Consider the following 16,574-nt stretch of genomic DNA (forward strand, 5'->3'; position numbering starts at 1 on the left):
AAGATTAAATTGCTATTGATGTTTTCTAGAAACGACTACAAAAAGAACTGTTGGCTTTGCAAAATGATCCACCTCCTGGAATGACTTTAAATGAAAAGAGCGTTCAAAATTCAATTACACAGTAAGTATTTGATTTTTAAATGTCTTCTTGCTTTTCTTGTACAAGTATGTACTAATTTTTTAAAAAGACTGTTATTTTCACATTTTATTGCATTCTTTTACACTATTAGGTAAATATAGTCAAAAGATCTTATTCCATATATTTTTTTAACCTTACTGTGTCATCATAAACTTATTGTCAGGTACTTTGTAAAGCTTCCTTTTTTCTTAAAACAATCTGTGTGTTTTTCGTGTTTCTTGTTATGTATTTATTCACTACTTATTTATTTTGGGGGCTAGCCTTAGTCTCTAGAATACTTGCATTACAGGGAGCTGTGTGTCTCCACATCTGGCTGTTAGAATGTGCTCTGCATTCAGACTGCAGCACAGGAAACCCTTAAAGAACTATGAATACCATGCTTTAGGCACAGTAAATAGAACACTTTAAGAAAAAAAGTGATGGTTACAGAAATTCAAGAGTTGAGACTCGTTGGAGAAAGGCATGTTTGCTTCTCCCATTGCATCCTTACTCCGAGGCATGTGCTCATATTTGGGGTCTAAGCACTGATGGTTCATATCTGTATGGTCAAGGCTGGTGAGATGGCTCAGCTGCTAAGGGTGTTTGCTGCACAAGCCTGGTGATGTGTGTTTCGCCTTTGGCACCCAGGTAACGGCAGACAGTAAGAACCAACTCCACCAGGCTGTGCCCTGACTATCACTCCACACCATGATATGCATCCCCATACTCATACCCCCACACAGTATACTGACTATTAGTAGCACAGAAAAACTGTATAATTTAAGCATGCACATAATAAAAGAACTATATTTCTTGTCATCAGTGATGTAGTAAATTGCAAAACAATAAGAATAAAACACACCCCAAAAATGTAACAGTGGTTATTCCTGAGTATCTTTATTTCATAGCTCTTTCAATTCAGTGAGCACATATTACTTTGTTAATTAGCCAAATACTAAAAGTTTATTGCACACAGTATTAGAAATCGTGTCTTTGACCTATTTCATGCAAAATTACATGATTAATGGTATGTTGGCTTTACTGTTATTTAAAAACTCTGCTTTGTATGTCATAAGTACACTGGTTGTGTTTGTCAGTCCTAAGACTTGCTACATAAAGAAAATGAAGGAGCACCCGGAAATTCTGTTTCCTTGGATTATCACTCTGCACACTAGATGTGGATGGCTGGGAGAGAAATGAAATGTGAAGTCGAGAAAGACCTGCTTTGATTTGTTTTTGTCTTTAATAAGAAGAGAGTGTGCCCGTGCAGAGCTGGGTACTGGCCAGGCCTTGCAGCATGCTATGTAAGGACTCTAACCCTGAGCTGTATGCCCCACAGGTTTTTTGCTTTCTATACAACTTTGTGTTGTATTTAGTTTACTGGGTCCAGGCTCTGATGGTAGAAATGTGCGAGGTTTTTTACATATGCAGTGTCATTTCCCTCTCCCAGCAGTGTTGTTCTTACATCTGAGGCACTCAGCATCCGTTCTGAAAGTGAGTTGTCATGTTTATAAGGGTTTCTGCATTTTAGTTGATTTCTTTCATAGACTATTGTTTTATACATTCCTAGTTCCGTACTGCATGAGACATGCGTAGAACCTTATCCCAGTATTCTCGTCTTCCTCTGATCTTCCTGGACAGGTGGGTGGATGGATAGATGAGTGAATGGTATTGGCTGGTAGTCCTGGACATCAAACCCAGGCCCCTGATGAGTGCTCTGCTACTGAGGTGCATCCTCAACCCCAGTTTCCCTGTATTTAAAAGAGCACTTTTGTGCCTTAGAATCTGTGTGTGCTTTATTAAAGCACCAAGCGTGAGCAAGCAGGGAAAGGCAGCAGAGAGCCTCGCTTGTAACCTCCTAGCATATGGACGGGGACCAATTTAGCCTCCCTTGGTCGTCTTCAGCATACTGACTTGGAGGTCAGTTTGTCCGCTACAGTCCTCTGTAGTCTTTGTTGATAGCACTTTTTCCCATTGCTGCTAACACAGGAAGGCAGCTAATGAGCCTGATACTGTCTAAAAGTGTTCTGACTGATTGTAGAAAGAGAGTAAGGTGGAGTGTTCGGAAAGGAAGAACACAGTGTAGATTCGGGCATTAGCATACTTGGGGTTTTTATTTGTTTGCTGTCTGTAGTTTGTTTCAGACCTGGGTTACAAGCCTGGCCCTGACCTTGACCCAATTTCTTTAATCTGGAGTGTCACAGAAGCATAGGGAATAGAGTGTCACCCTGGGGTCGGAGAGAGAACGCTCAGCAGTCAGAGAGCATGTTGCTATTCCAGAACACTTAGTTTGTACCCATGTCACTGGGGGCTCACAACAGGCTGTTCTCCAGCTTGAGGGGATCTGATGCCGTCTTCTGGCCTCCGTGAGCAATAGCACCCATGTAGCATACACACACAGTCAAACAACCAACCCTGCTCTCAGGGCCAGAAAGATTAAAGCACAAGGTAGTGACCCGAGCTCAGTCCCTGGAACTCACACAGAGGCGGGAGGAAAGGGTCAATTCCACAAAGCTGTGGTAGTGTGCTGTGGTTGTGCACACCCTCTACAATAATATTACCCAAGCGCATATCATATGCACACAGTAATACATGTTAAAAATTCTCTACGAAGAGAAATCCCTGCTGTGAGAGTTGTTGAGTGAGGTGCACTACTGCGCTCAGGTCACTCTGGCCCAGTGCTTGGCATCTCATCAGCCCTTCTTTTTCATTTTACCTCAGTCCCTTTTATCTTGTTTTAAATTTGTTCTCTTTTTGCTTTTCTTTTTCCTGTCATAGGTGGATCGTAGACATGGAAGGTGCACCAGGAACCTTATATGAAGGGGAAAAATTTCAACTTCTGTTTAAATTTAGTAGTCGATACCCTTTTGACTCTCCTCAGGTAACTGCCCTGAATGTAGCGTTTTATTGTATTTTTAGATTACAGCAAAATGCTAAATTGGTTATTTTTGCCTAATTAAAACCTATATCAGACACCCAATGTAAATCCATAGATGGGTTTGTTTTTACCTTGTTTTACTTGAAATCAGGAGTTTATGAAGTGTGTTTGGGCAGAGGCTTTGTTGCTGTCATGCTTCCTGGAATTTGAGAATGCTTGCCATCCATAGGCTTCAAGAACAACAACAGGGAGAAGTCAGCAAGCTCTTGGCTGTTGTTGTGTTTGTTTGTTTTCTGTGTAGCCTTGGCTGTCCTGGAACTCATTATGTACACCAGGTTGTCCTTGAACTCCCAGAGATCCTCCTGCCTCTGCATCCCGAGTGCTGGGGTTACAGGCGTGCACCACTACCACCTGGCTGAGAAGTAGCATTTTTAATAACTGCAGGCGATCATGCTGGTAAAGACGCAAATGCTCTTTAAGAAGGACTGTGTCTTTGGTTTTCCATTGATGTGTTTTCTTTGCACCCTTCTTAAACAGGTGTGTTTACAGATGTTAAATACATGAAGTCAGCCTGAAATCTGATCATTTTGGTTTGAGGCAAACATAGTTTAATTCATGGTTTATGACTTAGGATTAAAACAAAACTCTTTATCTATCTATCTATCTATCTATCTATCTATCTATCTATCTATGTATCTATGTGTGTGTTAGTGTTTTGCCTGCATGTATGTCTTGTGTACTACATGTGTGTCTGATCCCCTCAGAGGTCAGAAGGTGGTGTTGGATCCCCTAGAACTAGAGTTATAGGTGGTTGTGAGCAGCCACGTGGGTGCTAGGAGTTGAACCTGGATCTTCTAGAAGAACAAGAGCTCTTAACAGCTGAGCTCTCTCCAGCCCAGGGAATGTTTTTAAAGAGGTATTTAATAATAAATAGTTGGAGGTTAGAGAGGGGAGATTCTGGGATGATTTCTAGGTTCCTGATTTATAAGATGATGAGTTACTAGGCTTACTTATTCTTTACAAAATTATAAGAACTTATTTCACTTTTTTTTTGTTTGTTTGTTTGTTTTCCAAGACAGGGTTTCTCTGTGTATCCCTGACTGTCCTGGACTCACTTGTAGACCAGGCTGGCCTCGAACTCATAGAGATCGACCTGCCTCTGCCTCCCACATGCTGGGATTAAAAGTGTGGGCCACCCAGCACTTTTTCACTTTAAAGCTTGTGTTGCTAACATGTAGCGCTGCCAACACTGTTATTGCTAACTAATGAAGTCTTCTGGGAAAAGTCTCTAAAATTCAACTTGGTATGTGACTAAAAATGTGCTATTTCAAGCAAAGTCATAGTTCAGTGTCACTTTCAACATAATATTCTGAATATAGTTTAAATCTTTTCTTGGCAACAAGAGAAAATAAAAGAATTAGTTATTGCATTATGCTATGAAAGGAATTGTATAAAGAGTAGGATTAACTAGAAACTCCTTGAATTATAAAGTAGGCATGTGAGCAGAAAGTTAAGACTTAAGACTTATTTGACCATTTTTAAAATTGATTCATTCATATTACATCTCAATGGTTATCCCATCCCTTGTATCCTCCCATTCCTCCCTCCCTCCCATTTTCCCCTTACTCCCCACCTATGACTGTTCCTGAGGGGGACCTCCTCCCCCTGTATATGCTCATAGGGTTTCAAGTCTCTTCTTGGTAGCCTGCTATTTTTCCTCTGAGTGCCACCAGGCCTCCCCATCCAGGGGATGTGGTCAAGTATGGGGCACCAGAGTTCATGTGAAAGTCAGACCCCACTCTCCACTTAACTGTGGAGAATGTCCTGTCCATTAGCTAGATCTGGGTAGGGGTTCGAAGTTTACTGCAAGTATTTTCCTTGGCTGGTGCCATAGTTTGAGCAGGACCCCTGGGCCCAGATGTGCGTGTCTAATGTTCTTCTTGTAGGTTTCTAGGACCCTCTGGATCCTTCTATTTCCCCATTCTTCCGTGCTTCTCTCACCTAAAGTCCCAATAGGATGCCCTCCCCTCTGTCCCACTTTTCTGATAAGTGAAGACTTAAAAAGTGGGGAAGAGCCTGGAACACATTGGCACAGGGGACAACTTCCTGAACAGTACACCAACAGCCCAGGCCCTAATGTCAACAATTAATAAATGAGACCTCATGAGGCTGAGAAGCTTCTGTAAGGCAAGAGACACTGTCAAGAGAACAAAGCGACAGCCAACAGACTGGGAAAAGATCTTCACCAACCCTTCATCTGACAAAGGTCTAATATCCAAACTATATAAAGAACTCAAGAAATTAAACACCACCAAACCAAATAATCCAATTGAGAAATGGGGCTCAGAACTAAACAGAGAATTCTCAACAGAGGAATATCGAATGGCTGAGAAACACTTAAAGAAATGCTCAACCTCCTTAGTCATCAGAGAAATGGAAATCAAAACGACTCTGAGATTCCATCTTACACCCATCAGAATGGCTAAGATCAAAAATTCAAGTGACACCACATGCTGGCGAGGATGTGGAGAGAGAGACACTCCTTCATTGCTGCTGGGAATGCAAACTAGTACAACTGCTTTGGAAATCTATCTGGCACTATCTCAGAAAACTGGGAATAGGGCTTCCTCAAGACCCGGCTATTCCACTCTTTGGAATATACCCAGAAGAAGCTCCAATACACAACAGGGACATATGCTCAGCCATGTTCATGGCAGCCTTATTCATAATAGCCAGAACCTGGAAACAGCCTAAGTGTCCCTCAGTAGAAGATTGGATAAAGAAACTGGTACATTTACGCTATGAAATACTATTATTTGACTATTTTTATAGAACTTAAAATTGAATGAACTCAGGCCGGGTGTGGTGATGCATGTCTTTAATCCCAGCACTTGGGAGGTAGAGGCAGGTGGATTGCTGTGAGTTCAAGGCCAACCTGGTCTATAAAGCAAGTCCGGGACGGCCAACGCTACACAGAGAAATCATGTCTCAGAAAAAAGGAAAAAAACAAAAAAACAAAAACTGAACGAACTCTGCTGTCATGACCTAGGCATTATGATGAGCATCTGTTAATTAGTCAGAAGCATAGACATCTTCCTTCTCACCAAGAGTTCATCTTTACTCTCTCTGACTTCTGTACCCTTCACCTCCATGCCTGCAGCCATTTCTGCCTTTCTTCAGCAAAGTTCTAGCATGCTACTTACTTGCTTTCAGCTTAGGGAGACTCTGGAAGGTGCAGAGTTTTATTTTAATCATAGGAAAATATATATATATGTATATATTCAAGCCAAAAAGCATTCTGCAAACTCTGTCCTTAGTCTTCTATTCAAAATCAAATTTAAATATTTCCAATTCACCATTTAGAAGAAATTGTTATCTTCAGATTTCTTTCATTCTCTTCTTCCTGCTCCTTTGATTTTAATAACTTCTTATTTGTTATTCAGCGCTATCTCATTCTTTACACTAAGATGTGTCAAGCAGCTAGCTCAGATCACTGCTGTGGGTACACAGCCTTCTAAGATCTCATACGTCTTTTTTGGACACCAACTTTTCCCCCAGACAGGGTTTCTCTGTGTAGCTCTGGCTGTCCTGGAACTCGCTTTGTAGACCAGGCTGACCTCAAACTCACAGATAACCACCTGCCTCTGCCTCCCAAGTGCTGGGCCTGAAGGTGTGTGCTACCACATCTGGCTTCTGCTTTGTTTTAAGTTGTCTCCTTTCACTCCTTCTGGTGCACAGTGTTTCAGATCCTCTTGCAGTCTTTGAGTCAGCCTATTCCTCTCTTATCTTACTATCTGGCCTGTAGCACAAGGCATTATCTTGGACCTGAGTTGTTTCAGTAGGTTATTGTTTCAGTAGTTTCTGCTTGTATTACACGCCTTTTCACAGTTAGATATCTTTGTAGGCATTTTCATCATCTCCCTGTATGTTTAAAGTTCTCTTCATAGTGCTGGGGATCAAACGTTGTACTTGCTCCATTTTTATTCTCCACTCCTTATGCACATGTGCCCCCACATACCCTCCTGTGCCCCCACCCCACTTTGCTTTCCTTAGTAAAATCTATGGATAATTATTTTCTGTGGAATCAAGTCTTTCCCTTGGCTGTCAAGTTACTTTATGAGCATGTTAAAACTTAACCGTTTCTTGCACAGATTACCTCCCTACATTTTATTGTATTTCATAATTTAACTTCTATTCTGATTTTATCACCTAAAAATTGTTCTTAATAAAGTGGTTATGATATATAGATTCAATTTTTAAAAGAGATTTGTTTATTATTTATACAATATTCTGCCTGCATAACAGAAGAAGGTACCAGATCTCATTACAGATGGTTGTGAGCCACCATGTGGTTGCTGGGAATTAAACTCAGGCCCTTTGGAATAGACAGTGCTCTTAACCTCTGAGCCATCAACACCAGCCCGTTGTTTTTTGTTTTTTTAAGTGAAACAACTTGTAGAAAGATGCTTGTAGGAAGATCTTATCAATGGTTTGATTACTTGTTAGAATAATCAGGAGTCAAAATGGAGTCATTTCTCTCCCCTTTGCCCTGTCACTATCTTGGGGAAAGTATCTGCTCATCTTTACGGTGACGTCTAGGAAAGTGAAAGAGTATACATGGAATCTGAACGGCCCCAGAACAGTTATCCCCATTCTTTTGGAATGCTAGTGTTCTTTTTTAACAGCTTATCTTGTAATGTATCTATGTTGCAGAAGTTTTACATTCTAACTTATATTGGTTAAGAAAATGACAACTACTCTAAAGGGCAAGGGATTTTTTAATTATTAAAATTATTTTATTAATCACATCATCTGTATGGCTTTAAAGTAATGTAATAGGTCTGAGAATCCAGGCTTGTGTAAATGTAAATTACAAGATTTTTCCAATAACTGAGCCTTTCTAGATGTTCATTGCTCTGGGAAAGTGGTTGAAACATTCCTTTGAGGTAGGTCAGTTCCCTAATTATAAGGTATTCTGAGGAAACAGACGTATTGGCAGTTATTAGATAGCAGTTTTTCATCTTCCCACAGAATAAGCAGTACTGTTGAAGCTGTGATGCCTACAGGCATCTCCATCCCTTTGTAGCTTGCTGTGTTTCCCTCTTACTCATGATTAGTTTCGCTGTTATAAGCGATTTTACTGTGAAAAGGCCACCTGCCTAAATAGTGGTGTCATTTTAGATCAATGTTGTAAAAACAAGGCACTAAGTATTTCTCAATTAGAATAGGGCAGATATGATGCTCCATTTCAGCACTGATGTGCAGTGAAGGCCAGACGCCCTTCTGTGTAAGTACTGTATTTGTTTATGCTAAGTTGCAGGCAAATGGCTGCTTAGTTCAGTGTGTCCTGAGCATTTACACTATGCCAAACACTTATCTTTATATCAAGAAACAGAAGAGAATACGGAGACTAAAGAGATAGGAAGTTGCCTTTTAAGGACTCTAATCTGCATCTTATCTGGGTAGGTCAGCGTTTCCTTACCTGTTAAGGATAACTCACCTATCTGTTGAAGATTGAATATATAACTGGAATTAGATCTTTTTGGTTCAGATTGCAGAGTTCTCATGGGGCAGTGTATGCCTGTAGCACCAGCACTCAGGAGGCTGACTATTATCTGAGCTGAGAGTTCTAGACTAACCTGGGGATCAAAGTAACATTCTGTCTCAAAAAAGCAAAACAAAAAGCTGGGGAGATAGTTTTGGAAGTAGAGTGTTGCTATACAGATCCAGGGACCTGATTTCAACCTCCAGCACCTGATAAAAGCCAGGTGTGGCAGTGCAACCCTGCCACCTGTGACCCTGACACTGAGGAAGCAGAGGCAGGATGGTCCCTGGGATTGCTCAAGAGACAGTTTAGTTGAATCAAGGAGCACCAAGTCCAATGAGATACCCTTTCTCAAAAAGAAAAAAAAAAAGTGGAGTGGAAAGTGATTGATGAAAACAGCTGATATCCTCCATGTGTCTACATATATACATAATCCAAATCAATATATGTTTTTTAATTTGAAAAAGGAAACCAGCACAAGAAGTTCATGACAACATCCAAAAATTTTCTGTTTATGTATAGTTTACGTTCTTTTGGGAAAAGACACATAAGCCATACATAAAATAGTGCAGAAGAAAAATGGAGCAAGGACATGCTCAGTGGAACGCACACTCAGTTGCTCTAGAAGTAATGGCGACAGTTAACAGATTGGCACCTAATGAAAGTGTCTTTATAGCAGACAGTTCATCAAGCAGAGAGACAGCTTACAGAATGGGAGAAAATGTTTGCGCACTGTTCTTTTGACAGAATGCAATAGAGATGTAGAAAGAATATAACAGAGACATAGAAAGAACTCAAGCTATATGAGAAATTAGATAGTCCAATCAGATGAAATGCAAGTGGCCATTAAAGATTGGAAGAAGTGTTCAGCTTCTCTACCCATTGGAGAACTGCAAAACAAAACTACATTGAGATTCCATCTTACCTAGTCAGTTGCCATTCATCAAGAAAGCAAGTGCTTGTGAGACATCTGGACAGGAGAGAACTTTTATAGGTAGATTTGTAGCCCAGACTTTTGGTCTGATCACATGGGAGGTTCTGAGCAGAGTTATAGAATCATATCTAAAATTAAAAGGAATAGAGTGGCACTTCACAAATGGGGAGACAAGGTTGGAGATGGTGGTGACTTGCAGCAGCAGGTTCTGATGGAGGTTACGGAAGGTGAACAGTTCGCACCTGTTTTAGAGGTTGACTCAATAGACAGGAGTTGATGGTAGATAGGCATTTGAATAAGGGGGTCAGACTCCGTGAAGGACAATGAGTTCCTCTGAGCAAAATGGAAAGCATTTGCTAATTTAGAGTAGGCCAAGGAGGCAGAGAAAAACTGCCTTGAACTGGTTGAACTGGTCTTCAGAGGACATAAAGCGTTTATGTGAAATGTACAGGCAAGGCATGAAAGGACCCAGCCTCCTACATCTGGCATGAGTGTGGGAGTGCTTAGGGTCTGATCAAAGAAGAATCTATAGTATGAATGACTTGGATATTTATTTCATAGGCTTTGGGAGATGTGGTCAGACCATAAAGGTCTCAAAGTGTAGTGTCTTGACTCTTGGTGCTCTTTTACTCTGCGTCTTCTTTCACATTAGTTCTTCCCATCCATCTAACACCCACTACTTATATGCCCCTTGCCAGAATAGTCTTCTTCAGAGAAATGTCTGAGATGCTTCCTTCTTACAGTACTTTGTAAATGTCTCAGTTGTACTTGGTTTACACTTTTCAAGTGTGTTTTTTGCTAAGACGTTATTAGCATGCAATTTCTCTTGGCAATAGTAGGGACATGATTACATTTGAGGGGGAGTTCCTCCCCCTTCAGTTCTGAACCCATACTTTTGCTTTGGAAGTGCTACATGACGGGATAACCTGCCTCAGCAGCCTCCTTCCTACCAGTGTGGGTACTTAACCCACACCCTCCCTTTCTCCTGCTCATGCAGACCCAGAGCCTGTTTGTTGGTGCCCTCATCCTTCTTTTTAAGGCCTGCTCAGATGCTCTTTTTACACACTCATGCTCAAGTTCCTCAAGTGGCCACACTTTTAAAAAAAGTACTGATATGATCGAATGAGGAGTGTGGGCATTAATGAATGACAAAGGAGTAGTTAACTTTCCAAACTTAGCTTCATTGTGTGTACAGAGTTTGTCTTTGGGGGCTGGAGAGATGGTTTGGTGGTTAAGAGCACTGGCTGCTCTTCCAGAAGACCTAGGTTCCACGCCCACACCCACACGGCAGTTCACAAGTGTCAGGAACTCCAGTGCCTTCTTCTGACCTTCACAGGCAGTGCACAAGATATGCAAGCAGGCAAAATATCTATACACATAAAATAAAAATAAAGATTAAAAACAAAAACCTTGTCTTTGAAGTATACTTAGAGCTACATAGCGATGACAGTCATGGGGAAGTAGAAGGCTACCACCATAGACGCGAAAGACCCACGCTTGTGTGCTAAAGGAAAATCTACATTGAGACTCAGGAAACTTCAATCTCCAATCAGATCCCTTCTTTCCATCTTTTTTGTTTGTTTTTTGTTTTTTGAGACAAGGTTTCTCTGTTACATAGAGCACAGGCTGTCCTGGTCCTTCTTTGTAGATCAGGCTGGCCTCGAACTCACAGAAATTCGCCTAACACCACCCCCCCCCCCCCCCGGCCCCCGAGTGCTGAGATTAAAGGTGTGCACCACCACACCTGGCTCCCCAGTCATTTTTTATAAAAGTTTTTTGAAATTATAGTTACATCATATGCCCATTTTCTTTCCCTCTCTTCAGCCCCTCACGTGCACCCCTCAGCTTTTTCTTTCAAGTTTGTGGCCTTTTTTTCATCTGTCTGTCTTTCTGACTCTTTCACACACACAGACACTCCTAAATACAACCTAATTCATCTGTATAATTTAACCTGTATGTGTGTGATCTTCCTAAGCCATTTTTGTTGCTTATTACTAACCCTAACCTTTCTATATCATATGTTATACTTTAAATTTGTATTTACTACTTTATTTTTGGATGTTGAGACATGCCCCCCCCATTCCTAAAAACAACCAATTTGTCTATAGGTTACCTGCTTGTATATGATCTCTCTAGCCACTTTTGTCAGTTATTATTAATCCGTATTTATCTATATCATATTTTATACTTTCATGTTTCATTTACTTAGTTGTTTTGGTTGCTTAAGACATCATGTATGCTGCGCTGGCCTTAGACTTCCTTTGTCGCCACGGAAGATAGGGAACATCTGGTCTTCCTGTCTTTACCTCCCAAGTACTAACTTAGAGGTTTAGACCACCAGCCTGACTGTGCTGATCACAAGAGAAAACCTTGCCCGTGTTGTCCCTGACAGGAAGCCTGTGTATCCATGTGCTTGCTATTAATCCTATCTTTTCTATGTCATATGTTATACTTGTTTTTATAATAACAGCCTAGTGTTTGGCTGACTTTGTGGCTGCCCCATCTAGATTCCAATGCTAGAAATCTATTGATAAGCTGGGGCTTATGTACCCCTGAGCTGCACTTCCTGTCTGATATAGCCTGTTTTGTCCATTGTGTGCATACTTTTTGGACTTAGCTAGACACGTAATAGGCAATGTTCTTTCCTTTTCTAAGCTGCTCATGAAACACTGTTGTATCTTCTTTGTAAATAAGTATTGTAAAGTTTTTCATTACTGGGCTTGATGTGGGGAAATTCTTGAATTTTGATACGAAAGTTACCTGAACTCCATCTATATTTTCTTAGTAGTAATGTCAAGACTTTAGTAACCTGGAGTATACAGTTAAATGTCTTGTTGTGGTTGCTTTATATTAGATACCTACAGATATTGGCAGCTATCAGATCAACCTGTTGTTAGGATCTGTCAAGTTTGAGCAGTAAGTCAGGCATAAGTAGCACATATGTATAGTCTGGATTCTTTTAAAACTTCTATAGGGGAAATTCTTTAGCCCAGTGGCTTCTGAGCAGCCTAGGTAACAGGGACAGTCCATTTCCCTCTCCTCCCCCTAGCTTGAGTGGTGGCTATTTATAGTCTGAGTAGGTTTTCATCATTCTGATGTATCTCAGTTTGGATTTTAATAGGTACTACGTTCATGGTACTCAAAAGTTACTCCAAGATTGGCCTGATTAAATTTTTAGACTGCATGTCTAAACCAGGTATATAAACTTCTAAAATTATTCTGAGTATAGTTAGCTTTTACCTACTTTTGAAATGAGCTACAGTAATAAGGAGATGATTAAAAACAGAGATTTACAGATGGCTTGTTATGGTCCTGGCTTTAAAAGTGCTTATTCTAAATCCTAGAGTTGTACTTTCACTTCCTCTCTGGAATTCCATTTTCTTCGATTGGGTTTCTGCGGCAGGTAATGTGTATGGTTTCCCGTTAACTGTTACGGTGTGATTGAACAACTAGTTTTGACCTGAGGCCAAATAAACTGAGTTGTAGTTTCAGATCACGTGTAGTCAGTGGTCTTGTTGTATCAGTCCTAGATAGTTTTATCAGCTACATGAGAGTATCCCAATTTGTTTTAAAAACTCCATACACAACAGCATTTTCAGTTTCCAGTACCTGCTTGCTTGAATTAAAACAAAAGAAATCCCCATTTTTCTCCTTTGACTTATACTGAGTAGTAAGCAAAATGGAAACCAGTATGTACTTGAATCTAGCCTTGGCTGCTCTCCTGTAGTGGGTAAAGAAGCAGTACCCCAGAGACTATACGAAACTGGAAATGGAAAAGACTGGAAATGCTGGTTACATGGGCAAACTGTTGTTTTAAAGAAACAACAAAAAACTCGTTTCTTTTACTTCAGGAATTCTTCTTTGGCAGGTCAAGTAGCTTTCCCCTGCTAGCCAAGCGTCTAAAGTGCCCAGGCCCTAAGGGTCGCTTACTGTGTGTCTGGCCACTTCATGTTCACGCTGGCTGAACTTATATGGCATGGGATATGGTAAAAGCCTAATCGAGGTTAAGTACTTTTGTTTTGAGTTGGTTTCTTTTTAAAAATTTCCAGTGTTTATTTGCATTCCCTGTGCATGGGTATTCTGCCTGCATACATGTCTGCGTAAGGGTGCTGAGTGCCCCAGAACCGGAGCCACAGGCAGGTGTATGCTGCCATGTGGATGCTGGGAACTGAACCCTGGTCCCCTGGAAGAGCTGCCAGCTCTCCCCAGCTGCTGAGCCATCTCTCCAGCCCTTGGGTTGGTTTCTTTTTTCTTTCTTTTTTTGATTTTTGAAGACAAGGGATTCTCTGTGTAGCCTTGGCTGGCTGGGGCTTGTCTTGTAGACCAGGCTGGCCTCTATCTCAAAGTGATTCATCTGCCTCTGCCTCCCTGAGTGCTGAGATTATAGGTATGTACCACCATGCCCGGCTTGGGTGGGTTGTTGTTGTCTCCTCTTCTTCTTCTTCTTCTTCTTCTTCTTCTTCTTCTTCTTCTTCTTCTTCTTCTTCTTCTCCTTCTTCTCCTCTCTCTTCTCCTTCTTCCTTCTCCTTCTTCCTTCTCCTTCTCCTTCTCCTCTTCTTCTCCTTCTCCTTCTCCTCTTCTTCCTTCTCTTCTCTCTTCTCTTCTTCTTCTTCTTCTTCTTCTTCTTCTTCTCCTCCTCTTTATTTATTATTTATCCAGTATTCTGTCCACATGTGTGCCTGCATGCCAGAAGAAGGCACCAGATCTTATTATAGATGGTTGTGAGGCACCATGTGGTTGCTGGGAATTGAACTCAGGACCTTTGGAAGAACAGTCAGTGCTCTTAACCTCTGAGCCACCTCTCTAGCCCCCTTGAGGTGGTTTCTTAAGACAGGTTCTTACTACATAGTCCAGGTTGGCTGTCTACCCAAGATCCTACCCTGCCTCAGCCTTCTGAGTAGTAGAATTACAGATGTGGGCCACTGCACCCAGCAAGGAACTTAACTGACTCTTGTTTGACCTCTGTGATATTAGTGCTGTTTGGTCTTGCTCTCTGCTCGGCTTGTCTGATTTTGCCATAGTGCCTTTGCCACTCACCGTTTTCTTTTCTGTCTGGATTTTCTTTTCATCTGGGCAAGTTCCTGCCTCATGGATATTGGTAACAATTTCTCTCCAAGGAGAATACTGCTTTCCTTTTGCTCTGTGAGTGACTAGTCAGTGTCCCATGACTTTTGCCTCTGGCTGCCATGTATTTTCTTCGGTGATTGCTGATAGCCATGTTTAAAACTTGGCAGCTTTTGTTTTGTATTTGTGTTTTGTTTTTACTTTCAGAGTACTATTTTCATAGACTTCTAAGAGATCTTACTTGGGGGATGGGGCAATATCCTTTAAAAATAATTGTGACCAGAGAGTAAATTTTCAAGGTACTGCCTATATTCTCAGTGAAAACACTGCTGGTCAAATGGCTCTTTAGGATAGAATGAATAACCCAGAACAAAGCTGTATTTCATGACATTTATAAAATCCTGTTCTCTATGTATGTAACACAATCTACAAATAAATGTGTTGTAGTAAGCTGTGGTTCATACTTACAAAAATCCGCTAAAAAGCAGTTGTAAACATACTCAAAAAGTGTAGAATTGAAGATTGCTCAAAGCAGGGTGTTTTTTTTAGGGCAAGATGAGTGACATCAGCTGAATAAATGGCATTTGGTAGAATGGCCATTCAAAGGTTAAGAGTGAATTTTCTGCAATCCTGTAGAAGTAGTTGATTCCTTTCATTATGAGACTTGGCTTTTATGCTTCTACCTTTCTTCTGTGAGGAGGGTAAAGGTGGTGGCCAGATCTTTTATGTTTTTTTCCAGATATGGTTCCTTTGTGTAGCTTTGGCTATCCTGGAACTCAGTCTGTAGACCAGGCTGGCTTTGAACTCAGAGATTTGCCTACCTCTACTTCCTGAGTGCTGGGATTAAAGGTGTGAACCACAGCTGCCACATCCTAAAGACTAAGGGAAGCAAGTTTGAAAATGATCCTTTTGAAAAATACTTGTTAACCTCATCTAACAGACTGAGTCCTGCTTGCTAGTAATAATTGCAGGTAGCAGACTGTGGATGATTGGTTTGTTAATGTGAATATTTGTCAGATTTTTTTTAAAGATTTATTTTATATAGACAAGTACTCAATCTGCATGTACACCTGCATGCCAAAAGAGGGCATTAGACCCCTTACAGATGGTTGTGAGCTACCATGTAGTTGATGGGAATTGAACTCAGGACCTCTGGAAGAGCAGACAGTGCTCTTAACAGCTGAGCCATCTCTCCAGCCCCCATTTGTCAGAATCTTAATAAGTCAGATAAAAACCTTATCGTGTTTTAATTTCACCATATCAACTCTATATTAAGTGTGCATTTATCTCACTCTAGCCAATCAGATTTCATCAACTGTCTTCTGTAGAGCAAAACGTTTCCTCCGGTTCTCCTCCTTGGTATTTTGCAGGGTTTGAGACTATTAGTCTAGGTTGAGAGCTGTAGGCTTGTATGTGGAGACTCGGTTCTCAATTGGCAAGTTTGAATTTATGTTTATGGTTGTTGTTACTGTTTGTTTGAAAGTTTTGCTATTTTCCCAAGACTGGCCTTGAACTTGCAGGCTCTAGTAAAATTCCTCACCTCGGGCTTTCCAGAAGTTGCTCCTGCAGTGGGACACCACCACAGCCAGCCTGGTTGTGAATTTTTAATCATACCCCCATTCTTTTTTTCTTTTCTTTTCTTTTCTTTTCTTTTCTTTTCTTTTCTTTCTTTCTTTCTTTCTTTCTTTCTTTCTGTGTGTGTGAGATCACTACTTAGGAATGACTGCTAAACTACAGAATTAGTATGGTATTATTACCTTATAAGATTGACTTGAAGATTGGTGAGTTAATTTAATTTGAATTTTATGTAAATCAAATTTCTCTTAGAGCTGTAGCTCAGAATGGAGCACTTGGGTAGCATGTACAAGGATGCAAGTTCTTTGCTCAGCATTGCAAAATAGAGAGGGGCACGTATGTAATTGTTCCACAGTCTGTCTGCTGCCTTTGAATTGTCTTGGAATGTGTATAATGGTATTTAAGGATATGTGGATTTAATCTCTTTCCTGTTTGGATGCTTAGGTGGTTTACTTGAATG

General features: G+C 40.8%; 1 protein-coding gene across 2 annotated transcripts in view; it reads left to right on the top strand.

Moving 5' to 3' along the window:
* Ube2w (ubiquitin conjugating enzyme E2 W) overlaps positions 1-16,574 on the top strand; it is a 54,236-nt gene that overhangs the window by 21,744 nt on the left and 15,918 nt on the right. For both annotated transcript variants that reach the window (XM_051158683.1, XM_051158674.1), the window contains exons 2-3: positions 30-121; positions 2,897-2,999. In XM_051158683.1, the coding sequence (XP_051014640.1) occupies positions 30-121; positions 2,897-2,999 (195 nt within the window). The remainder of the gene's footprint in view (positions 1-29; positions 122-2,896; positions 3,000-16,574) is intronic.

Source organism: Acomys russatus, chromosome 2 (assembly GCF_903995435.1).
Source record: "Acomys russatus chromosome 2, mAcoRus1.1, whole genome shotgun sequence".
Lineage (NCBI taxonomy): Eukaryota > Metazoa > Chordata > Mammalia > Rodentia > Muridae > Acomys > Acomys russatus.